Source organism: Aulostomus chinensis, chromosome 17 (assembly GCF_037954235.1).
Source record: "Aulostomus chinensis isolate RoL2024-O1b breed Wild chromosome 17, RoL_Achi_v1.0, whole genome shotgun sequence".
Lineage (NCBI taxonomy): Eukaryota > Metazoa > Chordata > Actinopteri > Syngnathiformes > Aulostomidae > Aulostomus > Aulostomus chinensis.
In genome coordinates, this window is record NC_141336.1 from 16,515,435 (window position 1) to 16,530,874 (window position 15,440).

At 42.3% G+C, this 15,440-nt stretch overlaps 3 protein-coding genes across 3 annotated transcripts; 2 read left to right on the forward strand and 1 right to left on the reverse strand.

Moving 5' to 3' along the window:
* Nucleotides 1-1,777: 1,777 nt before the first annotated feature.
* On the forward strand, nucleotides 1,778-4,709 carry LOC147246514 (cannabinoid receptor type 1B-like). The gene is made up of 2 exons (XM_086182566.1): nucleotides 1,778-2,036; nucleotides 2,629-4,709. The coding sequence occupies exon 2, from the start codon at nucleotides 2,696-2,698 to the stop codon at nucleotides 4,106-4,108; it is 1,413 nt and encodes a 470-aa protein (XP_086038692.1). The 5' UTR covers nucleotides 1,778-2,036; nucleotides 2,629-2,695; the 3' UTR covers nucleotides 4,109-4,709.
* Nucleotides 4,710-5,852: 1,143 nt separating this feature from the next.
* LOC147246515 (akirin-2-like) lies at nucleotides 5,853-8,787 on the forward strand. Its single transcript, XM_086181575.1, has 6 exons — nucleotides 5,853-6,020; nucleotides 6,348-6,521; nucleotides 6,669-6,812; nucleotides 6,903-7,052; nucleotides 7,969-8,040; nucleotides 8,191-8,787. Exons 2-6 carry the CDS (start codon nucleotides 6,350-6,352, stop codon nucleotides 8,199-8,201), a joined length of 549 nt encoding a protein of 182 aa, XP_086037701.1. The 5' UTR covers nucleotides 5,853-6,020; nucleotides 6,348-6,349; the 3' UTR covers nucleotides 8,202-8,787.
* A 154-nt stretch (nucleotides 8,788-8,941) lies between these two features.
* Nucleotides 8,942-15,350, reverse strand: orc3 (origin recognition complex, subunit 3). Its single transcript, XM_086181574.1, has 20 exons — nucleotides 14,950-15,350; nucleotides 14,810-14,870; nucleotides 14,639-14,736; nucleotides 14,248-14,386; nucleotides 14,028-14,132; nucleotides 13,773-13,939; nucleotides 13,547-13,686; nucleotides 13,142-13,301; nucleotides 12,932-13,045; nucleotides 12,709-12,842; nucleotides 12,555-12,618; nucleotides 12,365-12,481; nucleotides 12,179-12,258; nucleotides 11,756-11,889; nucleotides 11,163-11,257; nucleotides 10,988-11,085; nucleotides 10,763-10,904; nucleotides 10,017-10,133; nucleotides 9,471-9,550; nucleotides 8,942-9,202 (listed from the first exon to the last, which is right to left on the reverse strand). The coding sequence occupies exons 1-20, from the start codon at nucleotides 14,971-14,973 to the stop codon at nucleotides 9,097-9,099; spliced, it is 2,175 nt and encodes a 724-aa protein (XP_086037700.1). The 5' UTR covers nucleotides 14,974-15,350; the 3' UTR covers nucleotides 8,942-9,096.
* Between the last annotated feature and the right edge of the window lie 90 nt (nucleotides 15,351-15,440).

Consider the following 15,440-nt stretch of genomic DNA (forward strand, 5'->3'; position numbering starts at 1 on the left):
GGACAGGAAAAGGATAGCGTGTACATGTGACCCACCATTGCTGTGAATAAACAGATAAATAGTGGCTGCTCAGACTTTGAAATTACAATCTATGACTCTGTGGGGTCTTTCTAATTATATTATCAGCAGGAGATTACTGCAGCATACAGTGTTTGTGATGGCTTGCATATTTGTACCATCGATTAACTGAAGAGAGTTTTGATCCATAATGTATGATGTATAATGCACATGTGATTAAATATGTGGGATAAGTCAACTACAACAAATACTCAACACTGCAATGTGCGCAATAATTCATTGCTATTTATGTGAAATTGACTAACTGAAACCTACTTATTAATGTCACAAAAAGTATTAAGCGGTTTATTACAGTGCTGTTGTGCACAGATCTCACAATATCATATATCGATATATTACATTCTGCAAGGAGGTCGTGTTCGATCGAGGGTGTTGCGTCGGCCAAGGAAGAACCCACTGTATTTTGGGTCAGCGCCAGCTGGTGACAACAGGAAATGAGGAATTTTACACTTTGATGGTAGTGGTTCCACTGGATCCATCTCACGCTTGGTCAAAAATACATCAAGAACTTAGTGATGGGTTACCAAGAAGACTGCGAGTTTTCATGAAAGGACGTTACTGTGGCGTAACCATGGTAACCTGACTCCACATTATCAGAATTTTTCGAAATGCCACACGTTTGATCAGAGTGATTCCCTTGGGCCATCTTCTTGCTGAAATTAAATCCTAGCGTGACCAAGTGATTACAGGAAGTAAGTCTGTAACATATGCACGTGTATTTTCTTGCACCACCTAGTGGACATAGGAAGTAATCCTTCATGCAATATCCAAATACAATCAAGTCTCACCTTCCTTTGGCTCTATGGAGCAGCAACACACTGCGACGTGGGCATGAATGTGATGGCCCATTCATCACTACTTGTAGCTTTAATTAGGACCCGGAAACACAATAGTGCCGGGGAGCAAAGTTTGCTGTCCCTGCATGCTTTATACTGTTTATTGTCCAATCATCTTGTTATTTTCTTTGCTTTATGTTTCACTACCCAAGTGTGAGCAACTGCAGTGGTACCTTATTTCCCTTAGAGATCAATAAAGTATTTCTGATTCTGTTGGATTATATTTGTTTGTGTAAACCCTGATGGGTCATGGAGGTGTCAGACAGAGCAGCTCAAACAAAAAAATTTGTTTTATCCCCCTCCAGTTATAGAAAAATAGTTTAGGAACTGGTACAAAAAAATAAACAAGTGTTATGTATTTTTGGAGGCTGCAACTTTAAAACATTTGAAACAACAGATTTTCATACGCCGTCTATACAGTACACTAAAAATCTCCATTCCCCAAAAGTCAATTTGGGTTTTTGTGATGGGATATTCATCAAAGTTAGAACCTTCTTGTGTCTTGAGCTTTAATATTATTTGTTCTATTCATACATATACAACACTACTCAAATGTAGCATACATGAAGTATCTCCTCGCATAAGTAGATCTTCATGCAGTTAGATCTGGTAGAGGGAGGGGTAAAGTTTACTTTATATTAGAGAATTCCTATCATGGTGCAGCGGGGTGTGCGGGATCATCCGATCACAAAGGTTTTCTCATCTTCCCTGCAGCAGCTGTTTTGCTATTGAATAAATAGGTGTGGATACTCAGGGATGCGCTTCCCACTGCCCTCAAACACCTCAGATCACGTGACCAAGCGCACAAAGCGGAGCTTTATAACCGCCCGCTCCCGCAAACACACACAAGACAAACACACACATACACTCACACACCCCGCCGGCAGCCTGGGTTAGTTTACTGTATTTGACATTGACAGTATCAACACGGGATTTTTCTCCAGGCAATTTATCGCCAAAATTTTTATTTCACACTGGCTTGATGCGCTTTATTTCTTTTTGGTTTTTTTGGAGTTGTTGTAACTGTTGATGAGGAGAGTGACGACAACAATTGGTTTACTCCCAGTTTAGTTGGATTTTGCATCTTGGACCGTTGCAAGCTGTTTGTCTGAGAAAATCAAGGTATGTTTGTGCATGTTCCTTTTCTCTTTTTTTTATATCAGTTTTATGTCTATTTAAATTGATGCTAATTAATTTATTTCCTGCAGACAAAAAAATACAAGTAATGTGCTTCAAGAATATTATTGCAACTGGTTATGGAATACAACACCGTTCCTGAAAACTCTCCTTCATGTTAACCAGCCTGTAAATAATTGAAATCATCATTGCAGGGATTAGGATGTAAATGGTTCACTAGACAGATACATGCACTCTTCAACCTGGTAGTTTTTCCCATGATACCTAATTAATCTCGTGATTATTGAAAAAAAACAGCTTAATGCTTAATGACCTCCTTTAATTAATAAGAAAGCTCTGTCTGTCCTACATACTTAATGCAATGATTTCCCCTGAGGCAGCACAGGTTTGTCATCAACTGCTCTGTTTCCCACTATTGTCTGTGGTGCATCTGCTACGGAGTCAGCTGGCAGATGCACAGATCCCTCCCCAATATCTCCCACCTAATAAATATAGATGTATTTTAATAATTCATTTTTCCCCGTTAACTGTATTTATTTTTTTAATAAAGTGTTTTTATTAATTTTTCCCTTTTTAGATGTCATTTCACACGGGTCTGCTGCTGTTGCACCACCCGCCCCTCCACTGAGCAGCTTCCCCCAGCCATGAAGTTGCACAGGTTAGCAGGCACCGCCATGACCACCTTAACAACAGGTGTGCAGTACCTTGGCTCCAACGACGCCAGCTACGACGACCCCTTAGTTGACTCCAGCCTCATCAAGAATGCGTTCCACTTAGGGAAACCTCACTCTGCCTCTATTAGTAACGCCTTCCCCGCCCTCATCACTGGAAATAAGGAGGTCATTTACAGTGGCCTCCCTCCCGTATTCCCCACCAACATCTCCGACTTCCTGCTGGGTAATGAGACATCTGTGGAGAGTGGAGGGGCGGTGCAGTGTGGCGAGAACTTTGTGGACAATATGGAGTGTTTTATGATTCTCACTCCAGGTCAGCAGCTTGCAGTCGCCATCTTGGCGCTCACCTTAGGCACCTTTACAGTACTGGAGAACCTCATGGTGTTGTGTGTGATCCTGCACTCCCAGACACTTCGCTCTCGACCATCCTATCACTTCATAGGAAGTCTGGCTGTGGCTGATCTAATCGGCAGCATTATTTTCGTCTACAGCTTCCTGGACTTTCATGTCCTCCACAGGAAGGACAGCCCCAATATTTTCCTCTTTAAGCTAGCCGGGGTTATCGCATCCTTCACCGCCTCTGTAGGCAGTCTGTTCCTCACGGCGATTGACCGCTACATCTCCATCCACAGGCCTATGGCGTACAAAAGCATCATCACTAAGACCAAAGCAGTTATCGCCTTCAGTCTGATGTGGACCATCTCCATCGTCATCTCCCTGCTGCCTCTGCTAGGCTGGAACTGCAAACGTCTCAACTCTGTCTGCTCGGATATTTTCCCTCTCATTGACCAGAAATACCTGATGTTCTGGATCGGGATGACAAGTATCCTGCTCCTCTTCATCATCTACGCGTACATATTCATTCTGTGGAAGTCGCACCACCACGCCGTCCGCATGCTGAGTCGCAGCTCCCAGAGGAGTGTGATTGTCTACACAGCAGAGGGGACTAAAGTTCAGACAGTGAGGCCCGAGCAGGCCCGCATGGACCTACGTCTCGCCAAGACCCTGGTTCTTATCCTGGTGGCCCTCATCATCTGTTGGGGCCCACTTCTAGCCATCATGGTTTATGATCTCTTTGGCAAGGTGAACGACTTCATCAAGACCGTGTTTGCCTTTTGCAGCATGCTTTGCCTGCTCAACTCCACAGCCAACCCTGTGATCTACGCCATGAGGAGCAAGGACCTGCGCAGGGCCTTCCTCAACATCTGCCAGGTGTGTCGGGGAACCACGCAGCGTCTGGACAACAGCGGCGAGAGTGACTGGAACAGCAGGAGTGTGAGAGTCACAGCTGCCGGGGCTGGGAAGGGTGGAAGCAGTAGAGTCAAAGTAGCCCAGGTTTCTGTTTCTGGAGTGACTGAAACGTCAAATGCAGATCCGGTCTGAAAGACAAGCTGTCCTGCTCTGGTGCATTGTGAAGTAAATATTTTGTAGACTAGTCCTAATTCTCTTAGTGAACTGTGAAACGTGCCAAAAAAAAAAAGAAGTCTTAGACACAGAATGAACAAACACTTCTTTTCTTGCTTGAAAGCTGAAATCTGTCATGAATAGTCGAACTGCTGTTATGTTACAAGGTAGAAATTTACAGATTTCAGCTTTAATGCATAAAAAGTTGACATTCTCTGTTTTCCCATCGGATCATAGCAATAGTGTGACAGTCATATAAGGTGAAATTCAAAATGTTATCAACAGCGCACCACCTAGGTGTAGATTGCATCTCATCAGTGATGTGAAAGCAGCTAATTGTTGAGATATTGTGAAGTAAAGCTTTTCAATGTTATTGAATTCTGCTTCAGGCTATTTATTGTAGATTTCTGATGTGTACTTTGCGAAGCAAAACAGTGAGACCTACTTGGCTTTTTGATCGCGGAAAGAACAAAAAAAAACTTCTGTTGTCTGAATTTGGGAATGTTACATGTGCTTACAAAACAGTTGGAGCATTTTGTGGGGAGCTATACTGCCATAATGCTGCGAAGCATCCGTTGTGCCATTGTATCCCATAATAGTCTGTATAAGAAGGACATGTGTTCAATAAATATACTGAATGTGTCTATTTTTGAAAGAAACTTGAAGGCTTACATGGTGATCTTTTTTAATAAAAGAATGAAATGCCAGCAAGCACATCTGTAGATGTTGGTAATTGACTGCACATGGTACATTTATTTAATAAGCATTAAAAGTCAAAATATTTGATAAATCATACAGCAAAAACTGGAGAAAAGTCAGCCAAAGTGTCAAAACTGCTAGGTAGTGTAATACTGCCCCCCTGTGGAGGCAAAATACACTTCATCTTTATTATTTGACATCGCTTCACAATATGAGTGTAGGTGTGGCTCACATACAAAAATCACTCTATACCTAAATCAAATAGTTAAAAGTTAAAAACAACACTTTTAAATGAATTGAAAGAGCATGATCAATCACGTGTCTCTTCTTTCCCCCACATTAACAAAGGTCGAGGCCAGAGGGCTGAGAGGCCACAACCTGAGGCCACAACTTCAGTCACAGGAGGGGAAGTCAATAGAACACATGATCTCCATGATGGTGCTGAATCACTGAGATTACAGGATGAAGAACTGAGATGATAGTCAGGATAGATTTTGATGCTCTGACTAAGCTATGATTTTAGCCCCAGAGTTACCCTCATGATGTTGTAGAGAGGTTTTGTGATGTCACACTCAACCCATGGCCCCTTAAATTCCGATAGACCTGGGGTAAACAGCCGTCAGCTCATGGCTCTGTCTTCTCCCCAGCAGTGGACACCAGGTGGAGTCAGGAGGAGGAAGACATGCAGAACATTATGTCCTCAGGGGTCTTTCAACGTGCACAGCCTTGATAACTTGCTCCAGATTCAACAAAGCATTTCAATTTGCTCTAAATTTTGACTTAAACCTCAGGATGACACATTTCAGGAACATAATTTTTTTCAGGAGACATAAGCACACTCATCTTCATCATTAAAGGCATTTTCACCTTGATGATGCATTTTCACGAGGACAAAAGTGTAAACAACCTCGAGCCTTTTGTTCTAGCAAGGCAAAGGCCCTCAACGTACGCGTTTTTAGCCTTTACTACATTACCCATCAAGCATTGCGCAACTTCACACGTGACGTCACAAGCCGGAGAAGCCGATAGCCTCATATCAAAAACAAGTTGCTGACTTGCTAGCTAGCTCCTCTATCTAACGGAGACAGTTAGCCCGCAGCTGGCTGAGCGTCACCTCAACTTTTGGGAAGCAACTTTCAGAACAACTTGAGTTGTTCGCCGCAGCTTAATAGCCCAAACTTCCCCCCAAACGGTAAGACAGCTTTATATAAATCTACAGCAGAGCATAATGTTCATCCAATGTAATAGCCACAGCTAACGTTAGCTTTGTTTTCTTTTTTTATTATTGACTAGCTAACAGAGCTAACGTTAGCTTGCTAGCAAATATTTAAAGCCTCATCTGCGCAACATGATTAGCATCTAGCTATATCAGCGAAGAGACAGGTTTTAGCAGCGCTATTAACGCAAAAAAAAACATTAAGATGTGTTGAAGAAGAACCAGTTAACGGTGATCATCATATCTCATCGCCTCGATAATATTTCAGTATTTAAAACCCCATCTTCTTTTACTAAATTGAAGCCATGGCGTGTGGAGCCACCCTGAAGAGGACCATGGATTTCGATCCGCTGATGAGTCCTTCATCTCCCAAAAGACGAAGATGTATCCCCGTGTCCCCATCGTCCTCATCCCCCAGGAAGTACCTCAGCATGGAGCCCTCGCCATTTGGAGAATCCTCCTCCAGACTTAGCGCAGGTTAGCATGCTGGTGACCTCAGAGGCTTTAGCAACATGTTGAGTCCCACCACAACTAATCTGAAACGTTTATGACAGTGTGTCGAAGACCTCTGGATCATTACATTCTTGAACGTTGACCCGTGTTCCTTTCTTTTGTCCTCACTAGAACAAATCCTCAACAGTATCAAGCAGGAGTACAAACGCATACAAAAGAGGAAGCATCTAGATGGAGGCTACCAACAGTCAGAGTGCTGCTATTCTCCAGAGTCCCCATCCCAGTCGTCTACTATGAATGTTTCCAACATGCCAGGTTGGAAAAGCGACACGCTGCAGTAACACGATATCAGGATATCAGAAACATCATTATACAGCGTGGTTCTGGTTTATTTGACTGTTACAGGGACGTCTTCTGGAGGTGTCTCTCCATCCAGGAAAGAACAGCCATTATTCACCCTCAGACAAGTTGGAATGATCTGTGAACGCCTGCTGAAAGAAAGGGAAGAGAAGGTGCGGGAGGAATATGAGGAGACCATGACTTCAAAATTGGCAGGTTGGTACGCTCCAAACTAGACATTCGGCCACACGATCAGTAAAATAAATGAGCATATTTTGTTTTCATAGCTTGATGAAGGTTGAACATGTATTAAAAAGATAAATATGAACAGTAGCTCTTCTGCTGTCGTCTCAGAGGAATTGTGAAAGTTCAGGTTAATAAGTGAAACTAGCCATGTAGTGGTAATAATAGATGAACCCCAGTAAAGCTGTTATATACTTTTCTCTTTAAGATGTTCTTGTTGGTTTGACAAGCGCTTATTTTTCTGTAAACAGTTTTTATGGGTAACTGCTTACTTTTTCTGCATGTAGTTCATCAATCAAGCATTTGTGTGAGCACTAATATGCAATGGTGCATGCGAGGTAGTGAATTCCATCCACAAGAGAATCTTTTGGAGTTTTTTTTGTTTTGTTTTTGTTTTTTGTTTTTGTGCTTCCACAAGGCAGGCAAGACTATGAGACGATTGTGAACTTCAGGATCAGAATCTGTGTTAACATTTTAGAATCAACATCACAACACCCCCAAACTTATCAGCTCCTTCGATCAATGCCGGCACATTTTTCTAAACAGCTGCAGGACAATGATGTCGCACGTGCAGTGTGGTTTTTTTTTTTTTTTTTATTTTTTATATGAACGTGTTCAAATCTTAGTGGTGCACAAACATGTTCATAACAAAGCAGTTGAAGACGTGTCCAGGCCTACTCTTATCAGGAGTCAAGAAGAAGAATTGATTGCACTGGTATTAATAGAATCTTCTCAATCCCGTCCTCTTTGAAAACAGTTTTATCAGATTACTGATTTGACTAATGTGCCGTGTCATTCCTGTACGATGAGATTGATTCCGGTAACGCTTGTGGCCTTAAAACCAAACATATTCGTGAATAGCTGTGGTTATTTGTCTCTCCTGCTGCAGAACAATATGACACCTTTGTGAAGTTCACACACGATCAGTTAATGCGACGATTCGGGGAGCAACCTGCAAGCTGTGAGTTCTCTGCGTTTATCTTTGCACATTCCTGTCTCACTGGCATACTGTACGTCAGGGAAAGTCCTGGCTCTCGTTTGAGCTCCGCCTTTGGAGTTTAAAGTTACAAGTCTGGTTTCTGAATTTATTTAATCTCTCCCTCTTCTCCAGATGTTTCCTGAGCATGCCAGATGACCTCTTCTGGCTTCAAACTTTCGTGTGATATCTCAAAAGGAAAAAAAAGAAAGCTCATCATTGTAAGAGATTCAGTTTTAGCTAGTTGAAATGAAACTTTTCTTACTGTGCCATATTTCTGTCTTTGGGCAAAGGTTTATATGAAGCTGTTGTCAGATGTAAGCAACTAGGTGCTTCCTAATGTAAATGAATGGACCCCGTCTCTACCAGTGGCCTATGTTCCTGCTGTACATGCATCTACACTTATATCACTTTTGTAACGATTCCCAGCATTCCAGGCTTTGTCGCTGTTTTTGTTACATGTAAATAAGATAAAGCAGTGTAGAATTTTACATGAGGTTTGCTGGTCAATCTGAAGTGGAAGACACACAGATGAACAGAGAGAATGTCTGCAGTTGGTCCTCTGTTCATTGCTTTTTTTAATTGAGTATCAAGTGGGCTAATTAGATTTTTTTTTTTCCTCCTCCCTCCCAACCAGTGTTTTATTTATTTTTGTTTCACTGGTATCACTTTGGAAACCAATGTACCCATTGGAGAAAAAAAAAAACCACAATAAACATCTTTTAAGAGTTACTGCTGTGTTCAGTGAAGGTTTTCCAGTTGGACCAAGACACATCCCCAGGAACTGAGGCGTTATCTTGAGCTCATCCACACCTGATGAAATGAGACTGTCATGTCAGTGCTGTCGAAGATCACAGATCTTCAAGATGAAAGCGGGACCTCAGATCACAGTCAACTACAATATTCGATTCACAATGTGTTAACTAGCTTAAGTTGGAAGATTTAAAAAAAAAAAATCAATTTGACTATAAGATGTAATATTTTATTAAGCACAGTACAAATTGTAAATGGAGATTATAAGAGTGTCAAAGGCCGCTTCGGTCAGCAGCCTCCCCAGGTGAGTCGTGCCACATGGTCCGTCTTCTGTTTGGTGGACTTGATGAAGCCTAGAAACTCCAGCTCTGACACAGCCCTGATGAAACGAGCACTGGAGAACAGTTTAGGAACTTCAGAACAAAACTGCTCATACAGAACAACACCTTGAGTCGCTCTCGAATTGTCCCAATTACCCCCAAATCTTTTCGATCGCATTCAAATCTTTCAACTGAAATGAGCCGTCAAATTATTCCCAGATGTTGGATTTGGTGCCGTTACTGGCAACCTTTTCAGATTTAGGCTTTTTATTTAGTTTTTTCAAGCTTTGTGTCAGTTACCTTAACATGTCTAAAATAAATACCGCAGTTATGGAAGGATACTGTTTGACCTCATCCACTGTTCCGAAGTTGTCCGAATCTGGATCGAGGCCCTCGGCTGCAGAGACCACGGTGGCGTAAGCCTAAAGGAGGAGGGGGAAAAAAGTCAGTATCCAGTCTGATACTGATCTTCAAGGCTCCTGCAGAAAAATACAAACACAAAAAAAAATTCAACATTCAATGGACTGAGGCAAAGTTGAAAAGTGACGTCACTGTTGTGAGTTAAAACATCTGTTAACTTACCTGACCTTTACTGATAACTGCTGAACAAACCGATGTTCTCTGGGTTCCTCAGGGGACACAAATGTCCTCTTCCCACTGTTTGTGTCCAATCTTTTAATCAACTTAAATCCTGATCATCAACACCACAGACTCTTTTTCAGAGGTTTAACCCATAATTAAATTGTATTTTTTGACAATTCAGATAAAGCTATCCATCTTTCCCATATCTTACCCCGTGTGTATCACACAGCCAAAATAAAATAAAGTATAAAAAAGTGATAAAAATGTCCCTGAGGTGACGATCCTGACAAGACAGAGTGAACTCACCTCCAGCCAGTCGTAGAGGTTGATGAGCCGGCCGCATTCAAGATGGAGTTTATATGCTATACAAATATCAGGAGCAGCGTTAGAGACCGTGCCGTCCTCCGCCTTCAGGCTCTCGTTCTGAAAGTAAATCAAGTTGCTTAGTACTCCAATCAGATTTTCCTAACGTCTTATCCCTAAAAAACAACAACAACAAAAAAAAAACCCAGGTGGATTTGAAATACACATTAAAAAAAAAAAAAAATACTCCATGAATCATAGCCAAGAGCTGAACAAATACAAAGTATCGTCTTTTTTTTGCTTGTTTGGTTTTTTGCTCAAGTACACTATCTGTATACTTACATCTGGAAACAATTTGATTTTCTCAGGTGACAAAAACAATAAAAAAAAATGAGCAAACATAATCGGGTCTTCCCCTGAAGTACCTTCAGGCTCAGGCCCTAAAAAAAAACTGCATTTGGAGACAAAAACTGTTAAATGTGGCTTTTTCCAACATCGGTTACCCCATTATTCTGGGAGAAAAGCTTGAAACTATTTTTTTCAAATCTTCTTCATTTTTCTTAAGACAAGTGGACGAACACTGTTTCCGTTAGTTCTTGTTTGTGGCATCATAACTGTATAATTCAGCATACACAGTATGTTCTCCTTTCCTCTGGCCAGGAGCACAGACAGGGATTCACATTTCTGTCCCTTACTGCTCTTACTTCTTACTAAAGAAGCACACACGAGAGAGTTTGAGGCTGATGTACCTGGAGGTAATAGAAGGGGCTGCTGAGCGCCGCCTGAATAGAAGTGCGAGGCGTAGCGTTGAGGTGGCGCCGGACATTGGCGGAGGAGCTGTAATAGCAGACTTCGTACAGCGTCTGCGCCTCCGGGGGGGACAGGTGGGCCCTGAACAGGAAGGAAAAGTTGTTTGGTTGTGTGAAATGGTTTTGATCACACTTTGAAGTAACCCGAGGGGTTTTCAGACTCACGTCACTAAGCTGTCAATCAACTCCAGAGCTTCATTACGTAGAAGCTCAAACGGACTCAGTTTCTTGGATCTCCGAGACTCGTTCATCTCCAGCAGCGCCTGAAACCAGGAGAATCCTCACGCAACACATCAGTTGAATGACAACTGACAGCAATGAAGAGAACGCGCTCACTTACCTTCTGCAGCTGGAACAGATCTGTTTTCTTCTGAAGATCTTTGACCGGAGAAGTTAAAATGTCATCTGCACCGGTGGCAGTTTCAGTGAAAGCTGCTGTTGGGAGTAAAAGATGAGAATTTCCAAGGATGTGAGTCATATTTGCTCCATTCAAGACACTTGTGTTAATAACTAGCAAAAAGATGCTGATGTATGCAGAACAAAACCTTAAAAACTAGAATACACTCAAAGATGAACAAGACAATAAAATATTTCTAAACTCTTTCCATTTACTTCCTTTGGAAAAAACAACAAACCTTAAGACTATAGTGTACAATGAGTGTAAAAACGGTAAAAACCTGAAAATGCACGCAAACGTTTTCTGAGAGTTGGACATTCTTTTATTTGATTGGTTTCTGTAGCTGAAAGTATATAATAGATTTGAAAGGGTGCAAAAAAATGTGTAGCTGAAACACTTAAACTCACATTCATTCCATTTTGTTTGTGCAGATATGGAGGACAGAGACAGATTATGCAAAACAAATGCACAAGACCATAATCAGCAGGGGAAAATCAAACAGAGAATATGCATGTGTAGTTTTTTTCACTTCTTACTGTCCAACTGCTTCAACTTGGTGAGCAGATCCTCCAGCTGGACGAGAGCTCTCTTCATCCTCTTCGACTTGACCGTCCCAACGATCTCTGCACACCTCTGGAGCAAAGTGATCAGCTCGTCTTTGGCCAACATCCTAGAGGGATAAACGTAAAAGGTGATGCGTCGCCTTCGTAACTGGCTGAATTCAGACTGGGGGGGTCCTTCTGCGTGATTACCGTTAAGCCCACCAGGAGGTGCAATACTGCCCTACTTTCCATGCGTGTGTCACCATCTGGTGGTAAAATGGGTGAATCTTGTTTGCTGAAGTGCACACATGGAACACATGATCCCAACACTCCTCCTAAAACACGTCACTTATTATTCAAGACGGATTCACTGGCCCGTGTGTTGTCTCAACATACAGACGAGGTCCCCTGACTTACTTCAGAAGCTTCATGGCGGACTGGTAATCCTCAGTCTCCCACACATTCTTCTCCAGACAAGTTAAATGAAGCTCTCTAATCTGTGACACACAGATTATTCCGCGTTACACCAAGGGGATAAGAGCATGTCTGGCTACAGCCCAAAGTAAAATAATTAATAATAATCAAACAGTAATTAATTGGTACCTGTTTACCAAGGGGGTACCGAGGCAAGGATGAGGTCAGTGTGTGGAGACACCTCAGGACAGGATAATAGTTCTTGTGGTATTTATGAAGGTCCTTAATCAGTTGCTGACACACTTGCTAAAAACAGTAGAGAAAGCGGTTTAATAATTCAGTCCAGATACGTGAGGCTCAGATAAAAGAAAGAATCTACCTTTAAGTGGGCGTCATTCTTCAACAGAGTCATGCGTTCCTCACTCTCCTGTTTCTCTACAAACCTGGGAAAAAAACGTGTTTAGTTAATATCTGACATCATATAAACCGTACAAGAAGATGCTAAAAGCCACACGCTAGCCAGGCTACTGTACCTCCTGAATGACGGCAGCTGCCTGATCCTCTCCAGGTCCCCGTGGCTGAGCTGTGTCACGTTGAGCAGAGCCTCCTTCTTCTGGCAGCACAGAACGCTGAGAGGCTGCGAGTGGAAGTGTTCTTGCAGGGCCAGCTGACGGAGAAGAACGTCAATCAATCTCATCATCAGACAAACAGAAGGGAGGATTAATGACGCAAGGTAATCTAGAGGCTCGTCCGTACCTGCACACCCTTGATGAAGTTTCTGACGGAGAAATCGTGGTACAGGAAGATGCTGATCAGCACCTGCATCACTTTACCATTGAGCTTAAAAGGGAACTCAGGGGTCAGGATCAACTAGGATACAAGGAGCAAGAAACCACAATTAACCACGAGCCCAAAGATAAGACCTGAATTATTACGAGACGGTTGCAAGTCCAAGAGTGAAAGTACCTTGTCTATGACGGTGGCCAGGTGCTGGGTGCAGGACAGAGACTGGAACAGTTCTATGCACAGCAGGGAGGAAACCGAGTGAGGCAGCATGTGTTGGATGGTGCTTGGTGACGTAGCGATGCCAAAGATGAGCAGAAGCGGAAGACGCTCGATGTATCGGCTACAAAAAACACGAAAGAGAGCAGAGACGCATGACAACCGCTGAATCCTCGCTGAGCCATGTTTTTTGTTTCATGGATTCAGCCTGGTGTTAGTTTGTGGTAGATATGTAGCTACTTAGACCAGGTATCATGGAGATGGATCACGTTTTCCCTCAGTAGGTCACTGGGATGTTACGATCATTTTACTATAATTCTGTCAATAACTGGAATCTGATGTAACAATATTAAGATCAAGAGTTGCTACCTGCAGATGAGTATGAAGTCCTGAAGAACTCTTGGGTTGAAAGCCTCCAGATCTTTGAAAATGATCACAACGGGGGGCTGCTGTTGCTCATCTTTGATCGGAGAACCACGCTTCTTCCCTGGAGTGCTCGTATTAGATTTCTGGAATACAAAGGAGGAGGAAGTTGAAATACTCTGAGCTAATTAAATGTAAAACCACACACACCTGCTATGCTTTTGGGTCCCACCTTTGTCTTTGTGATATACCAGTCACAGAGCGTGCTCAGAGAGCAGTGCACGCTCTTGTGTAGCGGTGTGCTATTCTGCTCAGCTTCCTCCACATCATCCTCATCTTCAACAGTCACAGCAGCACCCATCAACCTTTCAAGCACCCTCTTCATCAAATGCTTCAATGCTGAAATGTTAAAAGCAGATATGGTGTGAAACGGTGAAAAATCAAGCAGAAAAAAAATCTAAACATTTCCCAATCCTTTATATCTTACCTCCACACTCTTTGGCCTGTACAGAGGCCACATGAGGAGTGACAGACTGCTGCAGGAGGTCTGACAGGCTCTGGAAGGTCATGTCATGATCCGGAACATTCACACCTTTTGGGAGCAAAATGACAAACTCTGCATTAAAATGCATCTTAATTTATGCAGCGTTTAGGGTTTGTTAGGGTGTTTTGACTTAAAGTCAACTGTCATCTCATCTCCAGCATACCAAGCATGAGAGCTGCAGTGGGAATCTCACTGGCCCTCATCTGAGATGCCCAGTTGCTATGCTGGCGGGTGGAGGAGCACTTCCTGGTGAAGTCCAGCAAGCTATCCAGGATTTGCCTGTTGAGTTCATCCTGTACAGCCTGACAACCAACGAAAATATTCATTTAAATTCAGACTACCAACTGGAATCCATCATGTACAATGACCAACAGACTGTTTCAACGGAGTGGACTGCTCTAGAAAACCTTCAGTTTCACAATGAAGGCAAAACCAGCTCAAAAATAACAGCTGATTATTTTATTATTTCACTATATATATATATATATATATATATATATATATATATATATATATATATATATATATATTCATAGGTGATAAACAAGCCTTACTTCTGTATCTGTAGTAATTTTCATCCACAGGTCATCGAACAATCTGAATCTTACATCGCTGTTCTCAGCACCTTCACAGCCAGGGATGAAATAATCCTCTGTGGAGAAAGTTACAACTCTCACATCAGCTGACCCGAATGATGCTAACTTTCTTAGCATGAGCTAACTCACCCAAGCCCAACGAGCTGTTCTTCTTCTTCTTAGGAGCGCTTGGCTTAAAAACAAAACAGCCCTGAAACGTCAACAGTGCCGGTAAGTAAGGTTACAATAAAGACGGAACGGGATTTACGTTGCACACGGTAACAAGTTACCTTTGAAACCGACGAAGTTGACATCTTGGCTCTAGCTAGCTACCTAGCAACATTTAACCTTATACGTTAAATGTGAGCAATTCTTTAGCTGGAGCCTAGATATTTATTTATTTAACTTTTCCCTGTGGTTTGTCCTACAAGTGTTGATTACTTCCCGCCAGAATGACGTTTACGGAAAGAGTTGTGTTCAGCATCGTCCGCGTTTAGCTCGGTTTGAGCCACGTCCTTCAGCAAACAAACGGTGATGCGGGTGTGTTCATAAAGGTTTTAACCAGTTTCGTTCTCGAACAAGATAAAAGTTATGCACTTTCACAGTGTCACGTCTATATCAAATTCGCTACCTGTGACCCCAAACGTTTGATAAATCATTTCCACTCCCACTTTTGTCCGCCTATGTGACTCCGACGAGGTTTTTAATATTGCTGTTCTTGAACACAACCCTCGGTTCCTCTGTTCCCCCATTTGATGATGTTCTTGTGCTGATTTGTAAA

Coding starts and splice junctions, on each gene's coding strand:
- LOC147246514 (XM_086182566.1), top strand. CDS start 2,696: ATGAAGTTGCACAGGTTAGCAGGCACCGCCATGACCACCTTAACAACA.
- LOC147246515 (XM_086181575.1), top strand. CDS start 6,350: ATGGCGTGTGGAGCCACCCTGAAGAGGACCATGGATTTCGATCCGCTG. Junction 6,522..6,668: donor CTCCTCCAGACTTAGCGCAG/GTTAGCATGCTG, acceptor TGTCCTCACTAG/AACAAATCCTCAACAGTATC. Junction 6,813..6,902: donor GAATGTTTCCAACATGCCAG/GTTGGAAAAGCG, acceptor TGACTGTTACAG/GGACGTCTTCTGGAGGTGTC.
- orc3 (XM_086181574.1), bottom strand. CDS start 14,973: ATGTCAACTTCGTCGGTTTCAAAG. Junction 14,871..14,949: donor CAACTTCGTCGGTTTCAAAG/GTAACTTGTTAC, acceptor TTGACGTTTCAG/GGCTGTTTTGTTTTTAAGCC. Junction 9,203..9,470: donor ACAGTGGATGAGGTCAAACA/GTATCCTTCCAT, acceptor ACTGTTCTCCAG/TGCTCGTTTCATCAGGGCTG.